This window comes from Odocoileus virginianus, chromosome 2 (genome assembly GCF_023699985.2).
Source record: "Odocoileus virginianus isolate 20LAN1187 ecotype Illinois chromosome 2, Ovbor_1.2, whole genome shotgun sequence".
In the NCBI taxonomy this organism is placed as follows: Eukaryota; Metazoa; Chordata; class Mammalia; order Artiodactyla; family Cervidae; genus Odocoileus; species Odocoileus virginianus.
In genome coordinates this window covers 93,700,994-93,720,678 of record NC_069675.1, presented here as the reverse complement: position 1 = coordinate 93,720,678, position 19,685 = coordinate 93,700,994, and the positions used below count along the sequence as shown (strand labels likewise).

Sequence of the window (19,685 nt, the reverse complement as noted above, 5' to 3'; positions counted from 1 at the left end):
AATTTGGGTGGTCTCAGGGCCAACGGGCCAAACCATGGCACTCCCCTCGCCACCACTGCCAGTACATCCGCCAGGGCTGAGGCTTAGAGTAAACCCCTCTGCCCGCAGGCCTGACTCCCTGCACCCTCCCAGCCCGCTGGCCAGACCCCTCGACAGCGGTCGTCAGGTCCCTGGAGGTCCCCAGCCCAGTAGGCTCTGTTCCCAGAGCCTGCGGTTTCTTTCCCAGACCTTCTAGATCTCACGCGCTTGTGGTCTGCCCCCCGCCTCCCCCCGCTGCTGAGGCCAAGGAGGAGGCCCACAGGGGCTGGGACTGGGGGGGGGGGGGGCGCCCTGCCTCCGCCCCCTGCGGAGAGGATGGGGAGGGTGGGGCTGTGAGAGTTTCACTGGTTTAAAAATACACAGAGGAAGCTAGTGAGAGAGCGCGAGAAAGGGGAAGGGGAGGTGAGGGAGGCATCCCAGCATTGATGTCCAGAGCTCCAAGTGACCACTTGCCTTTCAGCCAGGAGCTCTGCACGACTTGCCGAGATGACGGAGGGGACCAAGAAGGCCAGCAAGAAGTTCAGTGAGTGTGGGGTGCTGTTTGCACCGTCCTTCATCCCTCTATCTGTCCGTCCGTCTCAGCCTCTCTGCATCTGCTTCTTCTCTATCTCATTTCTGTTTCTCTTTCTGTCCATCTCTGGCTCTCTCTGGAGGACTCTGATTCTGAGTTTCCATGGGGCCGTCTCTCCATCCCTCTGGTCCGATCTCTCTCTCTCTCTCTCTCCAGCTGGTTTGGCTCTCCATCTCTGTTTCTCTCTTGTCTGTCTCTGTCCGTCGCTATTTCTCTGTCTCTCCCCGCCCAACTGTCAGTCTCTCCATTCGTCTGTGTGTCCTCTGGCTCCCTTTGACCTCCGGGCTGGGCCAGGGAAGACCTCCACGCATTCCATTGCTTGCCTCTGTGCTGGTTCACATGGGGGTCTCAGGTTGGGAGTTGCTGGGGCGGGGAGGGGGAAGGGGTGCGTGCCATGGGTTAATGTCCCATGACCCCACCAGCAGTGACGCTGGGACCCAGAGCAACTCATTGAGGGGCCACACCCACCCATCACTCTTCTTCCCCAGGTTGCTGATTCCTTCCTGGTCCCAGAAAACTTCAGCTCCCTCTGATTTTTTTTTTTTTTTTATTAAGATTTAGATACAGATTTAGCTATGCTGGGTCTTAGTAACAGCACTTGGGATCTCAGATCTTCACTGTGGCATGCAAGATCTTTTTAGTTACAACATGTGGCATTTAGTTTGTTGACCAGGGATTGAATCCCAGACCCCCTGTATTGAGAACGCTGCGTCTTAGCCACCGGACCACAGGGAAGTTTGGATCTGACAGCACATGAGAGGAGTGTACAGGGCAAGGATTATGACTGTGTTCCACAGATGAAAGACCCAGAGACTTGCCTGGGGTCATATGGGGGTACAGAGCAGGGCTCATTCTCACGTCCCTGGACCCTGGACTTCAGTTTCCCTCCCTGCCCCACTAGTCCTTCCTCCAGACCCCCGGTGCCCAGGAGACAAAACAAGTGGGACCAAGAAAGGAGGCGATTCGCTCGTTGGCATAGCTTTCTAAGAGCAGAGCCTCAGCATCTGCTGAAGGCGCTTGTCAGGAGGCAGAGGCTGTAAGACTGAGGGTGGGGTGAGGGGTGGGCAGGCCTGGGAGGAAAGCCCCAGAGCACTGACCTCCGCACTGCAGAGCCCTGGGCCCTCGGCCAGGCTCCGCTTGGCTTTCTGACCCTGGGCAAATTCCTTCCCCTCTCTGGGCCTCAGTTTCCTCTCCGTCAAATGGGGCCATCCCACCTATGTTCCACCATGGTCGTGAGGATCTGAGGAGGTGGAGGATGCCAAGGAAGTGGGAAATGCCAGGGTTTTTGGTTTTTGCTTATGGAGGGGCCGTAGTGAAGTCCGGCAGACGGTGGTGGCTAGGAGGAGGGGCACGCCCACAGCTGGGAGCAGGCAGGAGGGCGCTCAGGCGCACCCCTGCGGAAACGCGGAGATGGTATCACCCGAGCACTGCCGCCTGAGTCCCGACCAGGGCTCAGCTGACAGGAAGGCGAGAACCGCAGGGAGTGGGACCCTCAGGGACCCAACAGCCCCCTTCTCATTTCTTCCGCACCTCCGGGGCACCTCAGAGCCTCGTTCAAACAACCACTCCCCCGACCCTGACACGCACATCACACACACACATACATGCTTCCATCTGTGTGACTTTGGGCAGGTCATGTCACCGCTCTGAACCTTAGTTTCTTCATCTGGAAAATGGGGGATTAAACTTGTGCCATGGGGTTGTGCTGAGAGTTCAGGGAAGTAATTAATGATGGTGGCATGTTTGACAAATGCAGAGGCATTTACTGTGATCCTCATCACCATCTTCATTACTTCTGACAGCTACGAAGCATGTTATTTACATGCTGAGTTCATGCCTTTCTTCAATTTTTCCATTGCCCAGAGGACAGTGGTCCCCAACCTTTTTGACACCAGGGACCAATTTCGTGGAAGACAGTATTTCCATCATCTGGGGATGGGGTGGGATGGTTTGGGAATGATTCAAGTGCATTAGACTTATCATGCACTTTATTTCTAATCTAATACTGTTGCTGATCTGCCAGGAGGTACTGGTCCACAGCCCAGAGGTTGCCCCTGCCCCTGCCATGGGGTATGAATACTATAATCTCTATCTTACTGATGTGAATGAATGGGGCTCAGAGAGGTCAAGTGACTTGCCTAAGGTCACAAAGCTAGGATGTGGAAATCAAAGGCTACAGGATCCCAGTGGTGCCATATTATACCGTAACACTTAGAGGGGGTGTCAGTGAAGCTCCCAACCCTCCTTGAACCCTCAGTGAGTGGAACTGCACAAATGTTTCATTGTCATTGTTATTACTGCTGGCAATGTCATTAACTCCTTTCCCTTCCCTCCCCTCTTCCAGAGTTCTTCAAGTTCAAGGGGTTTGGGAGTCTCTCCAACCTTCCTCGGTCCTTTACTCTGAGACGATCTATGGCCCCCAACAGTATCCGGCCCCAGGTGGATGCTGACACCTTCGATGCCACACAGGATGACATGGTGACAGTCCCCAAGAGCCCCCCGGCCTATGCCCGCTCCAGCGACATGTACAGCCACATGGGCACCATGCCTCGCCCCAGCATCAAGAAGGCTCAGGGCAAACAGCCCACTCAGAAGGCCCAGAAAGTTGGCCCTGAGCCCCAGGTGGTACCCCGAAGTCTGCCAGAACCCCCAGTCTTGGAGGCAGCAGAGAAGGTGATGGTAGAGACTGTTGCCTCCAGGGAGGACACCCCAGCAGTGGGAACTAACTCTTCAGTGGTGGAAGTGGACCCCACAAGAAAACCTGAGGATGCCAGGCCAGACACAGAAGAGGAGCGAGACCCCAAGAATGTGCCCTCAGAAAGGTAGGTGCCCATCAGGGAAGGGTGAGGGCAGGACCTGCGGGGATGGCATCTTCAGCCTTCTGCCAACACAGTCTGGAGAGGACCGCCCAACACACACATCTGTAGAAACAAAACAAAATACACACACACACCCCTACACATTAACTAAGTGCTTACTATAAACCAGGCTTCCCTAGTGGCTCAGATGGTAAAGAATCTGCCTGGAATGCAGGAGACTCGGGTTCGATCTCTGGGTCAGGAAGATCCCCTGGAGAAGGGAATGGCAACCCACTCCAGTATTCTTGCCTGGAGAATCCCATGGACAGAGGAGCTTGGTGGGCTATACAGTCCATGGAGTCACAAAGAGTCAGACACAACTGCGCAACTAACACTTTCACTTCACTTTTCAGTGCTATAGACCAGGCACTGTTCTTAGCCCTTCACGTGTAATTAATTCTCAGAAAAAAAAAAAAAATCCAGGGAGAGGATACTGTTATTTCCATACCGCAGATGAGGAAACTGAGATTCAGAGAAAAAATGCCATCTGCCCCAGTCAGATTACACATCTAGCAAATGATGAAGTTAGGACTTGACCTAAAACCCACCTAACTCCAAAGCCCTAGGCAGCCTCCAGCATGAGCCTTCAGCTACTGACTGGGCCCAGCCCAGCCACTGGATCCCTGCCCTGGGCCCCCACCTCTGAATTTCCGCCTTTAATTCTACTGGACAACATTGCTCCCCTTGGTCTGGTAAAGCATTTGTTACCTAATTTGGGTATAGGGTGTGTTGAATTGTTGCAAAAATACAAATAGTGATGTATGACCACAGCTCTCAATTAGTAAGTACCCGTTTTACTAGGTGTCAAAACAAATGTTACTCACTGAAAATTCTGTAAAAGATTTTATCAATACTATAACCCTCCCCGCCCCCATCTTACAGCTGGGGAATCTGAGACTCAGCCAAGGTTGCAGGGGTGGGATTTGAGCAGGAATCTGCCTGTCTCCAGTGGCTGCACACTCATCCATCACATGGTACCCACCACATTCTAAGCGCTACAGCCCTTGGGAGATCCCTCAGCCCCAACCAAAGACATCCCTGTCTTTTCAACTCTCAGAGACTGTCTAAACCACACTGGTTATTATAGATGTACTTACTGAAATAAAGAGGGAAAAAGAAAATCTGAGCAAAAGTAAACTCTAGGGTTTGTTCTAGATCCTCTCTTGAGTGGTTTTGCCCTGAGACCCCAAGCACAGCTTCTGTGTGTTGGGGTAATCGGTCTTTCAGTGGGGAGGAGGAGGACCTTGGAGAGCTGCAGAGTGAATCCAGACCAGACTGCCTCTTACTGACCTTGGACAAGTCTGTTCCCTTCTCGGAGCCTCGCTTTTCTCATCTGACAAATGGGCACAACGATACCACCTACCTTGTAGGGCGGTGGTGAGAATTCAAGAATAACGTACTTGTAAGAATCTTAGCACAGTGCCAGGCACACAACAAACAGCGCAGTAAATGGGAAGTGCTTACATTTATGATTTAAAGAACGAATGTTTTCCCACCATCTTTACCTACTCCAGCCTGCCTTCTCTTGCCATTCTCTTAAATTCTGCCTCATTCGGGCGTGCAACAAGGATTGTATGTAGGGGTCCGGTGCGGGGGGAGTGTTGTAAGGTAACCCAAAGCCTGAGATGAGCTCTGGTAGTTTGCGGAAGCGGGGCGAGCGGCGCGAAGGGGCGTGTCTGGGAGGCGTGGCCCTTCCATGCTGCTCGGGGACTGTTGGGGAAGCTAGAGTTGAAGAGGGGCGGGGCGAGGCGGAGGCGTGTGCTGGGGGCGTGGCCTTCCGACCCACCCCGACCCTGACGGACGTGGAGGGCGGAGCAAGACCGGAGGCGAAGGGCGTGTCCGGGGCGGGGCACGTCTTTCCCAGAGGGCGGAGTAGACGGTGGAGAGCGCCCAGAGAGGGGCGGAGGGGCGTGTCCAAGGCGTGGCCTACAGGCCAGGCTCCGCCCCTGGAGTCCTGCTGTGAGCTCCGCAGCTCGGTAGTCTGAGAAAGGCGGGAGCCTTGGAAACAGGAGGTCCCCGGGTTGCAGGCGGCGACGGCAGGGAACCATGACTGCAGTGGGCCGGAGGTGCCCCGCACTGGGATCCAGAGGGTGAGTGACCGAGCTGGGACCAAGGAGGGCCGCCGCCGGGGACCGGGAGTTATCTGTGGGGGAAATCTGTGCCCCTGGGGCAGCTGACAAACTTGGGTGCGAGTTTAGCATCTGGCACTTTTAAACTTTCTTTTGGTGCAACTCTGACCCGGCTTCAGGCTGAGCATCTGTTGGTCACAACAGTCCCAAGAGAGAGACACTATGACTATCTCCAGTTTACAGATGAGGAAAGAGGTTTACTTGCCCAGTTTGACACAACTAGTGAAAGTCAGAACCAGAGTTTAACTCCACCTTCCTGGATCAGACCCCTCAGCAGGTCTTGAGACATCTTGAGAATGCCAGGTCTAGTGCTTGCTTTGGCAGCACATATACTAAAATTGGAGAATGCCAGGTCTAGGACCCAGCCATCCTCCCCTGTGGGCAGAGATGGTCCTGGCAGTGCCTCGGGGTATCAGGCCTGGCTTAGAACTGACAGAGGAAATAGGGAGACTCTCCCTTCCTGCCCCTGATCACCTGGGATGTCCCGGGGTCCTGAGGAGGGTGGATTAGCAGATGGGATTGAGTCTCTTTCTGGTGCCCTGGGACCCAGTGTTTCACCTGCCCTAGGCCAAGTAGGAGGCGAGGAACTATTGAACATTTCTTCTAAGAGCCTGTGAAGCTCAGCTCTATGTTAGAGACAGGAGAGCTGCTTTGCAGTTGTGATCTCAGGCTTATCCTGCTCTGCTCTGGGCGTCCATCTCTCCAGCAGCCAAGATGAGCCTGGAATGGTCTCTGAGGATCCGTCCAGCTTGGGGATGAGGGCATTTGAGAACTGCCACTGCGTAAGACTAGGGGCCTTGTTCCTGAGCGTCCCAAGGGGGTCATCCCAGTGGCTGTTCAGCCTAAGCTGGGGGAGACATGTCCCTCCCCTACCCCCTGGGAAGCAGGGTGCACCTGGAGCAGAAGGAAGGAAGGGGAAGAGGTGAGGCTGCAGGAGTTTCCTGGTGCCCTGTACTCTGCTGAGATCATGGGGGATGAGAGGAAGGAGGGAGGAGGGGCCGATGACATAGGCAATGAAGGGCCTTTAGCTCCCAAAAAGGAGAGCTGCCCAGCCTCCCCCCAGTCCCCATCCCTTCAGCTGCCTACAGGGAAACAGTGGCTCTAGAGAGTCCTGACACTCGACCCTTTGGTTCATGCTGTAGAAGAGGAAGCAGCTGCTTAGAGAGGGAAGGGAGGTCCCCCAAAGCCCAACACCATAGCCACACCCACACACAGGAATGGTCAGGCCAGGGTCCCACCAGAGGACAACTGGCCAGCCCTGCCTGGAGTACTTAGTGGGTCCCCTTTACCGCATGGGCCCTGTGAGGTGGGAGCCTCTATTTGCTGCATTCTACCAGTGAGGAGACTAAGATTCAGAGAGAAAAAGGGACTTTCCTGGGGTCACAGAGAGATTGTCAGAACCAAGGTTTGATTCTGACCTGACCAGGTCCCAAGACCAAGCTCTTAACCACTAGGCCACATATCACCTGCTGTAAGTAAACATATCAGAGCTGTCTCTCCCATTACTTCAAATGGCTTCCCATCACCCTGGAAAGGTGGTAACAGGAGCCCATTTTACAGATGAAGACATCAAGGTTTTGTGAGGTTAACAACTTACTCGAGTTGAGACAGTGGAGAAGCTGGAACTTCATTCATTTTAATAGTTACTGAGATGCAGCTATGCCCTAGACACCCCTCTAGATTCTGGGGAGAGAGCAGTGAGCACAGCAGACAAAACCCTACTCTCATGGAGCCCCCATTCCAGTGTGGGGGAGACAGATGATAAACCAGATAACGAGTTACCTGGTCGGCTAGAAGAGAACAGCACTAGATAGAAAGATTTAGATCAAGTAGGGGAACTGGTCTTGGGGTAGTGGCTGAAAGTTATCCAGGGAAAAATTCTCAGTGAGAAACCGACATTTGAGCAAAGGAGATGAGGGAACAGATCCCCCTCCCCCCCCTTTTTTTACTTGAAATATAGTCGATGTACAATATTATGTTAGTCTCAGGCATCCTGGGATCAGACCCTCTTGATGGCTGGGGAAGGATATACTAAGTCAAAGGAACAGTAACTACAAAGGTCCTGAGGTGGGAGCATACTTGGCGTGTTGGAGGAGCAGCAGAAAGCAAGATGGGGGCTGGGGAGAGGAGGGGTGGAAATGAGGCCAGAGAGGAAATGGGTTCAGATAAGCAAGGCCTGGAAGGCCCGGCAAGGACCTGGCTTTGACTGCGAATGAGATAGCAGCCATCGCTGGCCTTGAGCAGAGGACGGTCCCACTCTGACTTATGTTTGACAAGCACCTCTCCTTTGAGGAAGATTGGACCGAGTCTTACTCTTTTATGAAGTGTCTCACCGGAGCATCCTTTCCTTCCTCCCAGAGACCCAGACCCCTCCGATCTCACTCTCAGGGCTGTTGAGCAGGAAAACTTGAGACTTGGAGAAGGTAGCACCCCATAGGAGAGCCAGGGGCACCCTAAGCTGCCCACGCCCCAGCCCTGGTGCCAGGCACTGAGAATAGGCCAAGACACCCCCCCCCCCACCCCCATATCCTTTTGGAATGTTGAATCTGGTCCAAGAATTCCCAACACTCCCCCGAGTCCCACGACCCTCTCGGCCCTGCAAAGTGACGTCAGTTGCCGGGCATCTGGTAGTGATTACCCACCAGGGGAGGGGGCTGCGGTGGGCCCAGCCTGTTCAATCTCCACAGGCTCTGAGCGGCTGGTCCTTGTCTTCCGAAGGGGCCCAGCTGCTCCTGGCTCTCATTTCCTGTGGAGACTTTCTCACAGCCCTCGAGACCCCTAGACGCCTCGGGCTGTGGGAATTGCGCTGGCTCGGGATAGACGGAAGGTTCCCCCATCCCCAGCTGGAGCCACATCCCCTCAAACCCTCAGGGGACCCTGTTTACAGAATGCTGGACGTTCGGGGGCGTGAGAGCTGGGGAGGGGTGGGGGAGGGTGGGATACACCATCTGCTCAGAGGCCCGCTGACTGTCTTTATAACATTGAGAGACCCCCTCCCCTCTCTGACCCTCAGTTTCCCCATCTGCTTCTCCAAAAACAGTGCCTGTTTCACAGGGTCATTGTGAACAGTAGACATAGTAGAGCGTTCTTCCTAGATATGGCCCGAGGACATCCCAGCATACAGGATGCTCAGCTATCAGGACACCCGTATATAAAAGAGGAAAACGAGACCCGACGAGGGCGACTCACCCAGCATCACACAGCCTTCTCCATCCCAGCTCAGTGCCCTCTCCACAGCCCCCAAGTGTCTTCTTTCTGTTCATGCCCACTCCATTTCCTCTTCCTGATGTCAATTTGGGGCTCCTGGTCTGGTTGAAAGATTAGTTTTCGTCGCTTTCCTCTCCCCATTGTCTCCCTGTCTCCATCCAGGGGCATCCCCATCTTCTGGGGGAGCCTGCCTAGGGCAAGGAAAAAGGCAGAACCAACGTGAGTCTCCTCTGAGTAGCGGGGCTTCCACACAGGCCCTCAGTCAGTGCTCAGCGCTCACCTTCCCCCTCTGCCCTTGGCCAGCAGCTGTTGAGTCTCAGCAACTCCCGGGACCCAGACCCCTCAGCTCTGCCCTGGGAAGAGTGGCTGCTGCTCTGACCTCTCCCCACAGGCCTGGCGCCCTCCCTGAGCTCTGCTGGGGAGCTCACCCCTGCCCAGAAGACTGAGGGCGCAGAATGGGGAGGGGAGCAAGCTGTCTCCAGGACAGTGGTGGCTCCCTGTTCGGGAGAGGTGGTGGGGCAGGGGCTAACGACAAGGGCCTTCCTGGCATGGAATCCCAAAGGCCCACAGCTGGGTGTCCCCGGAGAAATGGGGCTTTCCACCCCCAGCTCTGTCTGCTCAGAGCCTTGATGGACTGAGGGGCACAGAGCAGGGCTGTCGCTTTGCTCGGGTGAGTGAAGAAGGGAGAGAATCTCTCCAGCCCCTAGAAAGGGCAGGATGGGAGCTCTCTGGGGTCAGGGAGGGGTGGCAGAGGGAGGAGCCCCAGGGGTTAAGGAACCTTGTACCTTTTCTTCTCATAGGATCCTTGCAGCCCCTCTATGAAGACAGTTAAAATATGCCCATTTCACAGATGGGAAAATCAAAGCTCACAGAGGGGAGAGCAGGGGCAAGCTGAGAAGCAGGAGGCAGAGTCTGGGAAGTGTCCACTTAAGGCCATATGACCACGCCCCAGAAGCAAACTGGGGGACAGATAGAGGGCAGGAAGACCCCACGGCTCTGCAGGGCAAGGCTGCCTGTGGCGAGGAAGGGCCAAGGTGGAAGAGAACAGCAGCCTCTTCTTCAGGGTCCCTGGGGGAGCCTCACCCTTTCTCTCAGGCCAGGATGGAGACCCTGAAGGTAAAGCTCAGACTAAAACCTGAGTTGGGGAAATAAAGGGTAATGGACTGTAATTGCTGGTCATTAATTCAATTAATTAAGCTAATGTATGCAATAAGTGGTATCAGTTATTAGAACAAATCAGCTAATACAGGCAATTAAAGGGGTTGGTTATTTAAATAATTGATGCAGCTGATTAATGGAACTGATTTAGCTCAATTGTCACTATTATTTATTAATTGATTTCACCACTAATATTAGAGGGGAAATGCCTTTGAAATCCATAAAATAAGAAATTAATTAATGAATTAATTAACGGAGCTGAGTTTTTAAACATGGAAGATTCGATTCCTGGATTTAGTCATTACAAAAGGAGGGAGAACATTCTAGAAATTTGCAAGCAAACGGAGATCTGCAGGCTGAGTAGAAATTCCTCTGACTCTAAGGGAGAGAATTCCTCTGGGTAGAAGGAATATCACGTGCAAAGGTCCTGAGGCTGGAGGCAGTAGTGCTCTTTGGAGGAAGGCTGAGGCCGGAGTGCACAGAGGACCCTGAGGAAGAGTGGAGGGGTGGCTGGCAGGGGCCTGGTCACAGAGGGCCCACCAACCAGAACTAGAGCTTGTCCTCAGGATTGCAGGGACTGCTGTGACATTCTTTCATTCAAAAACATCTTCATGGGGTGCCTGGCACCATTCCAGGCAGAGCCCAACCCCTACCCTGTGTAGCTGATGTTCTGATGAGAGGAGATGGCACAGGGCAAGTCAGATGAAGTGCTACAGAGAACAATGAAGCAGGGTGGGGAGGTGGGGAGCCTTGAGGGGGCTCCCTTCACTTCCAGGTGGGCGGCCAGGGAAGTCCTCACTGAGAAGGGGATGCTTTAGTAACGACCTGAAGGAGGGAAGGGCAGGAGCTCAGTGGATATCTGGAGGGAAAGTATTCTAGCAGAGGGAACAGGAAGTGCAAAGGCCCTGAGGTCGGGACAAAAGGCAGTGAGAAGCCCAGCTTGGTTGGGGTAGCATGAATGAGGGGAGTGTTTTTGGAGAGTGGCAGGAGAGGTGGTGAGGAGCCAGTGTGCGGAGGCTATTATGAGGACTTCAACTCTTACTCTGAGTGAAACTAGGGGCCACTCCAGTGGGTTGGAGCCAAGGAAAGGTGTGATCTGACTCATTTTAACAGGACCACTCTGGCTGCTGGGGTGAGAACAAGTCACAGGGGCACAGACGCAGGCGGGGAGGCAGTGGCGAGGTGGTGGCCATAGTCTGGGCAGGTGATGGCCACGGGTGGTAGGCAAACATGGTCACCTTATCTCTTAGAAATCCTGGAGTGTTGCAGAGGGGCAGGGAGGGGCCATGGGGAGTTCCCGGGCCTGGGCCTCGACCCGAGCACCCCACTGGCTCTGGCTACGTGATATCCCTGGGGCAGGCACCCCCTCCCCAAGACTCTGCTCCTGCCCAGCGCCTGAGGGGAAGTGGACAGGAAGCAGGAAGAAATGCTGGGGCAATCCCAGTGTCCTGGCCAGTCTGTTCCCAACAGTGGGAGGATTTCCGGGCCTGAATGGCCGGAAATGCTGGGACAGGACACCTCACCCAGGAAGAGCAGGGAGGTGAGCAAGGGGAGGGGTCCCTACTTTACCCTCACCCCACCTTGGCTGGAGGGAGAGAACTCACATGGCTTTCGGAGCCTGCAGGAGCCGGCATGCAGCTTGAGGGACAATGGTTAGAGATCAGGAAGGACTTTTCAGGGAGGAGGGACAGCCCCTAGAATGTCAAGACAGGGAGGACTGACATCCAGCATCCCAAAGAGGAGCCCCTGGCCTCAGGAGCTAGGGGGAACCCTATATGAAATCCCACCCTGGAAACACACACCTCACCCACAGTTTTTATTTTGTCTCATTTGTAGCTCAGCTTTTTCAGTTTGCAACTTATTTTGTTAGATTTATCACATTTCAGTTTAAATTTGGGGCTTCTCTATTTGGGGAAGTTTGACCTCCCTCCCTAGTTTGCAGATGGGAATACCGAGGCTTGTGTCAGCCGGAGAACCAGGGTCCAGCCTGACAGAATTAATAATAATGAGAGTGATGAATACTTGTTGAGGGTACACTCTTCATACATTTCTTAGGCAATAAATGTGGGCTTCTCCGGTGGCTCGGCAGTAAAGAATCTGCCTGCAATGCAAGAGACACAGGAGATAAAGGTTCAGTTCCTGGGAAAATCCTCTGGAGGAGGGCATGGCAACACACTGCAGGATTCTTGTCTGGAAAATCCCATGGGCAGAAGGAGCCTGGTGGGCTGTGGCTCATGGGGTCGCAAAGCGTCGGACACGACTGAAGCGACTGAGCACACGTGCGTGCGTAGTTGCTTTACCGTGTTTTTGTATTAGTTTCTGCCGTACAATGAAGTCAATCAGCTATGCGTATACATACATCCCCTCCCTCTCGGACTGCCCTCCCACCCCCACCCTCACCCTCATCCCCCCCCCCGCATCCCATCTAGGTCATCACAGAGCACTGAGCTGAGCTCCCTGTGCTATAGAGCAGGTCCTCACTAGTGCGTGCACGCTCAGCTGTGTGCGACTCTTTGCAGCCGTATGGACTGTAACCCACCAGGCTCTTCTGTCCTTGGGATTCTCCAAGCAATAATATTGCAGTGGGTTGCTGCACCCTCCTTCAGGGGACCTTCCCGACCCAGGAATTGAACGCAGGTCTCCTGCGTTGTAGGCAGATTTTTTTACCCACTGAGCCGCTGTGGGTCCTCACTAGCAGCAGTAAACAGTTCTCAAGCTCCTGCTGTGTGCTGGCGGCTCCGCAGTGAATGAGACCAATCTCACCAGTGCCCTGGTGGAGATGGCAGGTACCTGAGTCAACAAATCAATGGAAAGTGATTGTTTCAGGCAGAGACTGAGGAAAATAAAACAGGGTTGAGGACAGAGAGTGAAGGACAAGGGACAGTTCTTGGCATGGTGGTCAGGGAAGGCTTGGGGACATTAAGCAAAGCCCTAAATAAAGTAGGGGGAGGGGCAAGCTATGTGATAATCTGGAGGAAGAGCTTTCCAGGCAAAAAAACAGCAAGTGCAAAGGCCCAGTGGCTTAGAGCAGAATGAGGGAAGCAGGCATATTTTGGGGGTGGGAATTCATGAGGTGGGCAGTTGGGTCACCACGGGGCCTTGTAGGCTGGGTCAAATATAAGCCTGTTTACGCTTGTTTTTCTGGCATAAAAATGGCTCCTCTTTATTCTCACAAGGGAAGTCTTGGTTTAGATGATAAATTACGTGGCTGGCTGTTTGCAGGCCATGGAATAGGGTTTAGATTTTGTTCTTTGAGGGATGGAAGGGTTGGGGGGTTGTTTTTGTTTTTCTTCATTTTAAATTAGATGAGACTGCATTTTTTAAAAGTAAATTTATGCTTATTTAATTGGCTGCACCAGGTCTTCGTTGCTAGTTGCAGCACCATCTTGGGAGATCTTTTTTCATTGCAGCATGCAGGATCACGTGGGATCTTTAGTTATGGCATGTGGGATCTAGTTCCCTGCCCAGGAATCAAATCTAGGAACCCTGCCTTGGGAGTCTGGAGTCTTACCCACTGGATCATCAGGGAAATCCCAGGGTGGGAGGTGTTTGTGCACAGTGACCTGCTTAGCGTTTTACCTGAGCACCACCAGGGCAGTGGAGGGGAAGCTGCCCAAGGGGTGTGAGGGCAGACACGGCGGGTGGCAAGAAGTCTGCTGTGTGCTCCACAGAGGACAGAGAAGGCACCCCAGATGGGGCTGAGTTGACACCCAGAGAGAAGTGGTCAGGACCTATTTTGGAAAGAGACCCACAGGATTTCCTGATGGATTGGGCGTGAACTGTGAGTGAAAGAGGAAGCACGGAGGACCGCAGGGTTTTTGGCCAAACAAAGCAACACAAAGGATGAAGCTGACATCTCCTGAGATGGGAAGCGGATGTGGAGAGCTAGCGTGTGGGGGATCGGGTGGGGTGGGGGATCTGGAGTCCTGCTTTGGATACAAAAGTCAAGTTCAGACATCTTGGAAGAGATGCTAAGGAGGCAGTTGGGTTTCTGAGTCTTGTTTTGAAGGGGAAGTCCAGGCTGCATCAGAAAAGGGAGGGCATTTAAGGCCGAGGACTGGGGACGTGGCTCATGGAGGTCCCCATCAGGAAGGGTGATATTTATTTGGGAGGAACAAATAAATATGTATTTATTTGGGAACAACAGCCACCCCTGGCCTCTGACCTCTCCAGGCTCCACCCAGGCCACCCTTGAGGGGAGGGGAATCACTTTCACAGCCAGCTGTCACCAGCAATGGCACGGCGATGTGCCGCTGGGTGGGTCCCTCTGATGGGGGGATGAGTGTGAGGGTGGGGCTGGAGCGGAGGAGGTTGAGGTCCAGTCTGGGGTCACCGACACGCAGAGTCAGGGAGGAGGTGGGGAGTGAACACCAGGAGACCACAGTGTCCTAAAGGTGAGTCAAGACAGGAAGCAGGCACTATGTTAAGCGTGTGACATTCATCAGCTCCCAGAGGCCCCGAGACAACCCGATGAAACACAGCCTCAGAGAGGCGAAGGGACCTGCCCAGGGTCACACAGCTGGAGAGTGGAGGAGTAGCCCAGCCTGCCGATTCCAGCAAGTGCTTCACCTGCAGTGCTCAGTGCTGGCACCAGGCAGGTGGGCAGAGGCTGGCGGCTGGGGAGCCAGGCAGAGCTGGGAGCCACTCACCTCTCTTCTCTTCTTCCAGGGCCACTGCAGAGCCGGAGGCTGGTGGGGACTATGTGAAGGTAAGAGAGGCTGGGCAGGGGACACTGGGAGTGGGGGAGCCCAGAGCCAGTTCCAGGAAGGGCAGAGTCCTTTTCTGGCCCCATTAGAAGTCAGACCTCACCCACTGTTCTCAGAAGGAGAAGGTCTAGGGGTCAGGGCAGCCTAAGGGGTCTGCTTTCACTCCCAGCATCTTCTTCCCAGGCCTGCCATCATTCTTTCCTGGCCCCAGTCTCAGGACTTCCCAATGTTTGTTCCCAACAGACCCCATCCAGCTGGCAGCTGGATGGGGCCCCAGGGGTGCCTCCGTGGGAAGACGGGCTCTAATACTGCTTGGTCTCTGAGCTGGAACTGGGAAGTGGGAGCAGGAAAGGATGACTCAGTTCTTCATCACAGATAACACAGTTGCATTGATCATAAACTTAACTTGTCCTGAGCACGGGGAATGTTGAAAATGCAGTTTTTTTTTTCCATTTATTTTTATTCGAAAATGCAGTTTTGAAATAATAATGATAACCACCATAATATGACGGAACATTTTGAGTGACTACTGTGTGCAGAGTCCTGTGCTGGCTGCTGGCACTGGAAGGGAGTCAGTTCTGAGCTATTTATATGAATGAGGTCTTTGACTTCTCCCCTCATCATTGGGCCTTCTTGTGCGCATTTATGGATGGGAAACTTGAGGCCCAGAGAAGCGCAGTGACTTGCCCACAGCCGCACAGCTACTGCAGGGCAGAACTGGGATTGCTGTCGAAGTTTATTTGCTGCCAAGACCATGGACAGAGCTCTTGGCCTTCCCCATCCAGGAACACCACCCTGAGCCAGGTCCTCTCTGAGTATGGAGCACGGGGCAAGGAGCACCAGGCCCTGTGTTTCAAGGGCTCCTGGCCCATGTGGGGATCAAAGGAGAACCACTCAATGGTTTGGGCTTGTGTTTTGTCATCCAGCAAGCCCAAATTTTAGTCTCAGATCTGCTGCTTATTTGCTACATGACTTTGGGTGTGTGTATCACATTTCTGAGCCTCAGTGTTCACCTATATGAAATGGGGTAACAGTGGTACCTCTGACCCAGGGTTGCTATGGGCTCAATGAATCCATGCCCATTTGTGGGGGTGGAATCTGGGCTGGTTCCTGACCCCAGGGACTTTCCATCACCCACAAAACTGCCTGGGAAGCCCTGTGTAAGTGATCAGTAATGAGCACTGTGGGAAGTGCTCATATTGCTGTCCCTTACCATCAGCAGAAGGTTTGATAAGAAACCACTGGGGCTGTGGAGGTAGGAGATGACTTTCAGCTCAGGGGTTGGAAATGAAGAGATCAAGGAAGACTTTCTGGAGGAGGAGGCATTGAAGCCAAGCCATTGCGATTGGCCAGGAATATGCACCAACACCCTCTCTCCAAACAGAAAGGTGGAAAGGAGATAAAGTTAAGCAGAGATGAGTGATAGAATGATCCAGGCAGAGGTAAGAGTATGGGCGAGGTCAGAAAGCGAGCTCAGTGAGCCCAGGAAATGCAGCCCAGGGCTGCAGCAAGTTGAGCTGGAGCTGCTGCCAGGATTTGGGCCCTGGCTTCTCATCCAGAGCCCTGGCATCACAGTGGGACAGAGGCCTCAGGGAGAACCAGCCCCAAAGCAAGTGGTAGACCACAGAGGCATGTATTTCAGCATCTTACAAATCCCAGCTGGAAGGTAATGAGATCTCCATCACTGATGGTAGTGAGATCCCTGAGAGGATTCTTAGCCTTGTATTTTTCCTTTAGTTTATGGAGCTGAAAAAATGTAATTAAAAATGTTATAAAAGAATACCCACACACCAGAACTGATTAAACAGTCCCCTAAAGAATGAACTCAAAGGAATATTAGTTTTAGCTTTAAGCCTCAGAAGAGAATGGAATCAATAGTCAGTTACCCAAAGTCCATTCCTCACCTTACATGCTCAGCTGCCAGAACTCCAGGGTTCTCAGACCATGATGCAAGTACTTTGATTCTAAGGCAAGGATTCTGAAGTTCTAAGACCATGAAATTCCAAGCTCCATGCTCAGAGCTTCAGATGTATTTACAGAAAATAATCAAACATCTAAGAGGTGAACAGAGAGGTGAACTCATCTACCTAAGGTTACACAACCTGCCACAAGATTTGAACTCCAGGCCTGACTGATGCAGTCAGCGATGACTCCCTTTGCACTGAAGAGCCTACAGCCAAAGGTCTGGATTCTAAGACACTAAGCTTGAAAACAATAGCAGGCATTTCTCGAGCACTTGCTTAATGTCTGGCAGCTTATATGCATCAGCTCAGCCAATACTTACCAGAGTTCTGTGAGATGGGCACAGGTATGTTTTCCAGATGAGTAAGTCTGGGCTGCAAGAGAAGGGACTGGTTGGGTGGAGGTGGGGCACCGCTAGTTGATTCCCAAACCCCAGAGCCATACTGAGTTTTCTTCCCCACCCCCAGTCTGCCAATGACATCCCGCATTTCCCAGAAGAGTGTCTGATTCCAAGTCAGAGATGAGAAATCCTGGACTCTGGGAGATTTCCTTAGGCCACAAAGGATTTGGTCAAATGTCTACAGGGATTTTTCCAGCTTTAGACTTGGTTTAATTCTAAATCTCTGCCCTCTCCGGGTCAGTAAGGGGAGAGGTGAGTGGGGGCGGCAGGACCGCCTCCCCACCCCCCCGCCCCGCCTTTTGCCGGCCCACCCCATCCTTCTGCCTTCTTGACGCCTCCCCTTGGTAGGTCCTCAGCTCCGCATCCCCGGACTCCGGGCTGCCGGGGTGAGCGGGGCTGGAGGGCGGGGGACTGGGGGGCGAGGGGGCGGGGAGTCGGGGGCGGGAGGAGGGAGGAACAATGGCCCCCTCCCCTCCCGGGGCTGGCTGGAGGGTGGGGTCTCCCCGCCCCGCCTCCCCGCTCCTCCCCCGACAAGGCGATGAGGTAATCGCGCCGCCGAGAGGCACGCGCAGCCGGTGCCCAGCCCGGTCGGTCCCGCGCCCCTGCCCCGCCGGCCGCCGCCCCCTGCACCGTCCCGGCCCCGGTCGCCCGGCCCCACCATGACCGAGCGCTGCAGCCTGTGGAGCGCCCTGTCGGCCGCCGCCTGCTGCTTCTACCGCGGCTCCTTCGTGCAGGTGCAGGTGAGGGGGCGGCTCGGCCCCCGCCAGGCGCTCTGAGCTGGGACCCCGGGCGCTCGCCGGGGCAGCCGGGGGAACCTCAGCCTGCGGCGCCGCGCAGGGTCCGGCGGGGCAGGGGCTGCGGGCTGCGGGCTGCGGGAGGGGGCGGGGTCGCCCCAGCCTCACCTCTGGGCGCCCAGACGCTCCGCAGGGTGAAGGTCCAGCCTCCCCTCCGGAGACTCGGGGCTGCGGAGGCTGCCGTTCCGGTCCTTCCTGCCTCCTCCGCAGGGAGGAGCTGAGCTGGGGCAATGGGTACCAGAAGATGGGGTCTCCGGCGTCCTGCCGGTTCTCCTGCGAACGCTCCGGCCCCTGCATCTGACCCGGGCAGACTGACTCCCCCATTGTACCGGGGGGCTCTGGGCCGGGGTCTAAAGACTGAGAGAGGGGTGGGAAGCTGAGGGGATGCTGCCGGGGCTGCGGCCGAAGAGCCCGCGACTCTCCTGCCCTCTAGGTGGGCTCGGGCATGCTTGGGGCGCGGGGCTCCTAACCCAGCTGGCCGGGCACTGCGGGAAGGCGCCGTGGCGGTGAAAGGGTTAAACGGAAGGGGGTGGAGGGGAGGACCCGGACCCCGCCTCTCTGCGGAGCATCATCTTGGGATGGCTTTGCTTAGGGTTGCCAGACTGAAGGGAGCTAGAGGGGTCTGGCTGGGCACTGGCTGGTGGGAAGGGGTTAAGACCTTGACCCGGGGTCTCCGCGCTTTCACCTCCCAAGCCCCCTGGGGGACGCTGGGCGCATCACTTCTGCGCTCCCCCAGGCTCACACACACACACACACACACACACACACACACACACACACACACACACACACCACACACACAGAGGCACGCTCAGAGCCCGCCTGAATGACTGCCCCGCCGGCGGCTGAGCGCAGCATCCCTGCACCCGCCAATCAGGCGCTCGCAGGCCGGGAGGCGGTGAGATCATCTCTGGCCAATAGCAGTGCTCCCGGGTGCAGGGATGCTGCATTCGCGCCCCAGCACCCACTCCCCTTGGGAGCTAGGGACCCCCGGGTCGAAGGTGAGGAAGAGGGCACAGGGACCCTAGGGTTCCCTAACTTCAGGTGTGTGGGACGACCCAGTTCGTCGGCCAGATTCTCCTTAACGGTTGATTATGTTTGGCAAAGCAGAGTCCAGTCTCCCACCCCCTATTTATGGCCCAGAGAGGGAAACCGACTGGCTCAAGGTCACACAGTGGCAGGCAGAGTCTTGGGACCGAGTTCTTTCCCACGCAGCCCCCTCCCCTTCTTTGCACCGCCCCGACCCCCGCCGTACCTCTTGCTGCAGCTGTGGTACTGGGGCGACTTCTCAACTGCATGCTCTTTGTCAAGGAGGAATCTCGCCCATGACTTGCACTCTTCCCTCCCCAGGGTGTGGTGCAGTTTAGGAGAGGGGCCAGGACCCTGAAGACTAGGGAACGCCATGGAGAAGTGTAGGAACCTGAGAAGGCACTACCCTGAGAAGCTCACCCTGGAACTCCCTGCCTTTCTGGGGGATCAGGTTCTACCTTGGGCAGGGGATGTTCAGAACCCCCATCTCCAGGCCCTGCCTTTCCTTGGGCACTTGTGTATGTCACCCACTCCAACCATCTGCCCCAGAGCCCTACAGGCTCCTCAAAGCTCAGAACTTTATGAGCCCATCCCCAAGCTGCTCCTGCCACTAGTCTTGCCCACCTTGGAGAGTGTCTCCAAGCTCTGTCCTCCCAAGCTCTCTGCCTGGAATCCTCTCTGACCCCCTCCACCCTCTTCCCTGCGCCCCATCAATGGTTGTCTAAACACCCTTTCCCCAGTCCCCACCCCCACACCCCACCCTGCCCTACCATTGCCAGGAACATACTCCAGGCCCTCTCCACACAGCTGATCGAACCGGCCCCAACACTTT

General features: G+C 54.9%; 1 protein-coding gene across 4 annotated transcripts in view; it reads left to right on the top strand.

Moving 5' to 3' along the window:
- The first annotated feature begins 392 nt into the window (after nt 1-392).
- Nucleotides 393-19,685, top strand: part of SH2D3C (SH2 domain containing 3C) — a 32,905-nt gene continuing 13,612 nt past the window's right edge. Inside the window, exons 1-3 of one of the 4 annotated variants that reach the window (XM_020874809.2) lie at nt 393-562; nt 2,955-3,432; nt 14,631-14,670. In XM_020874809.2, coding sequence (XP_020730468.2) covers nt 526-562; nt 2,955-3,432; nt 14,631-14,670 — 555 coding nt within the window. In that variant the 5' untranslated portion in view covers nt 393-525. Of the gene's footprint in view, nt 563-2,954; nt 3,433-5,441; nt 5,559-14,630; nt 14,671-17,553; nt 17,771-19,685 lie in introns of those variants that run through there. The other 3 variants (XM_020874810.2, XM_020874812.2, XM_020874811.2) reach the window with 3 other exon arrangements.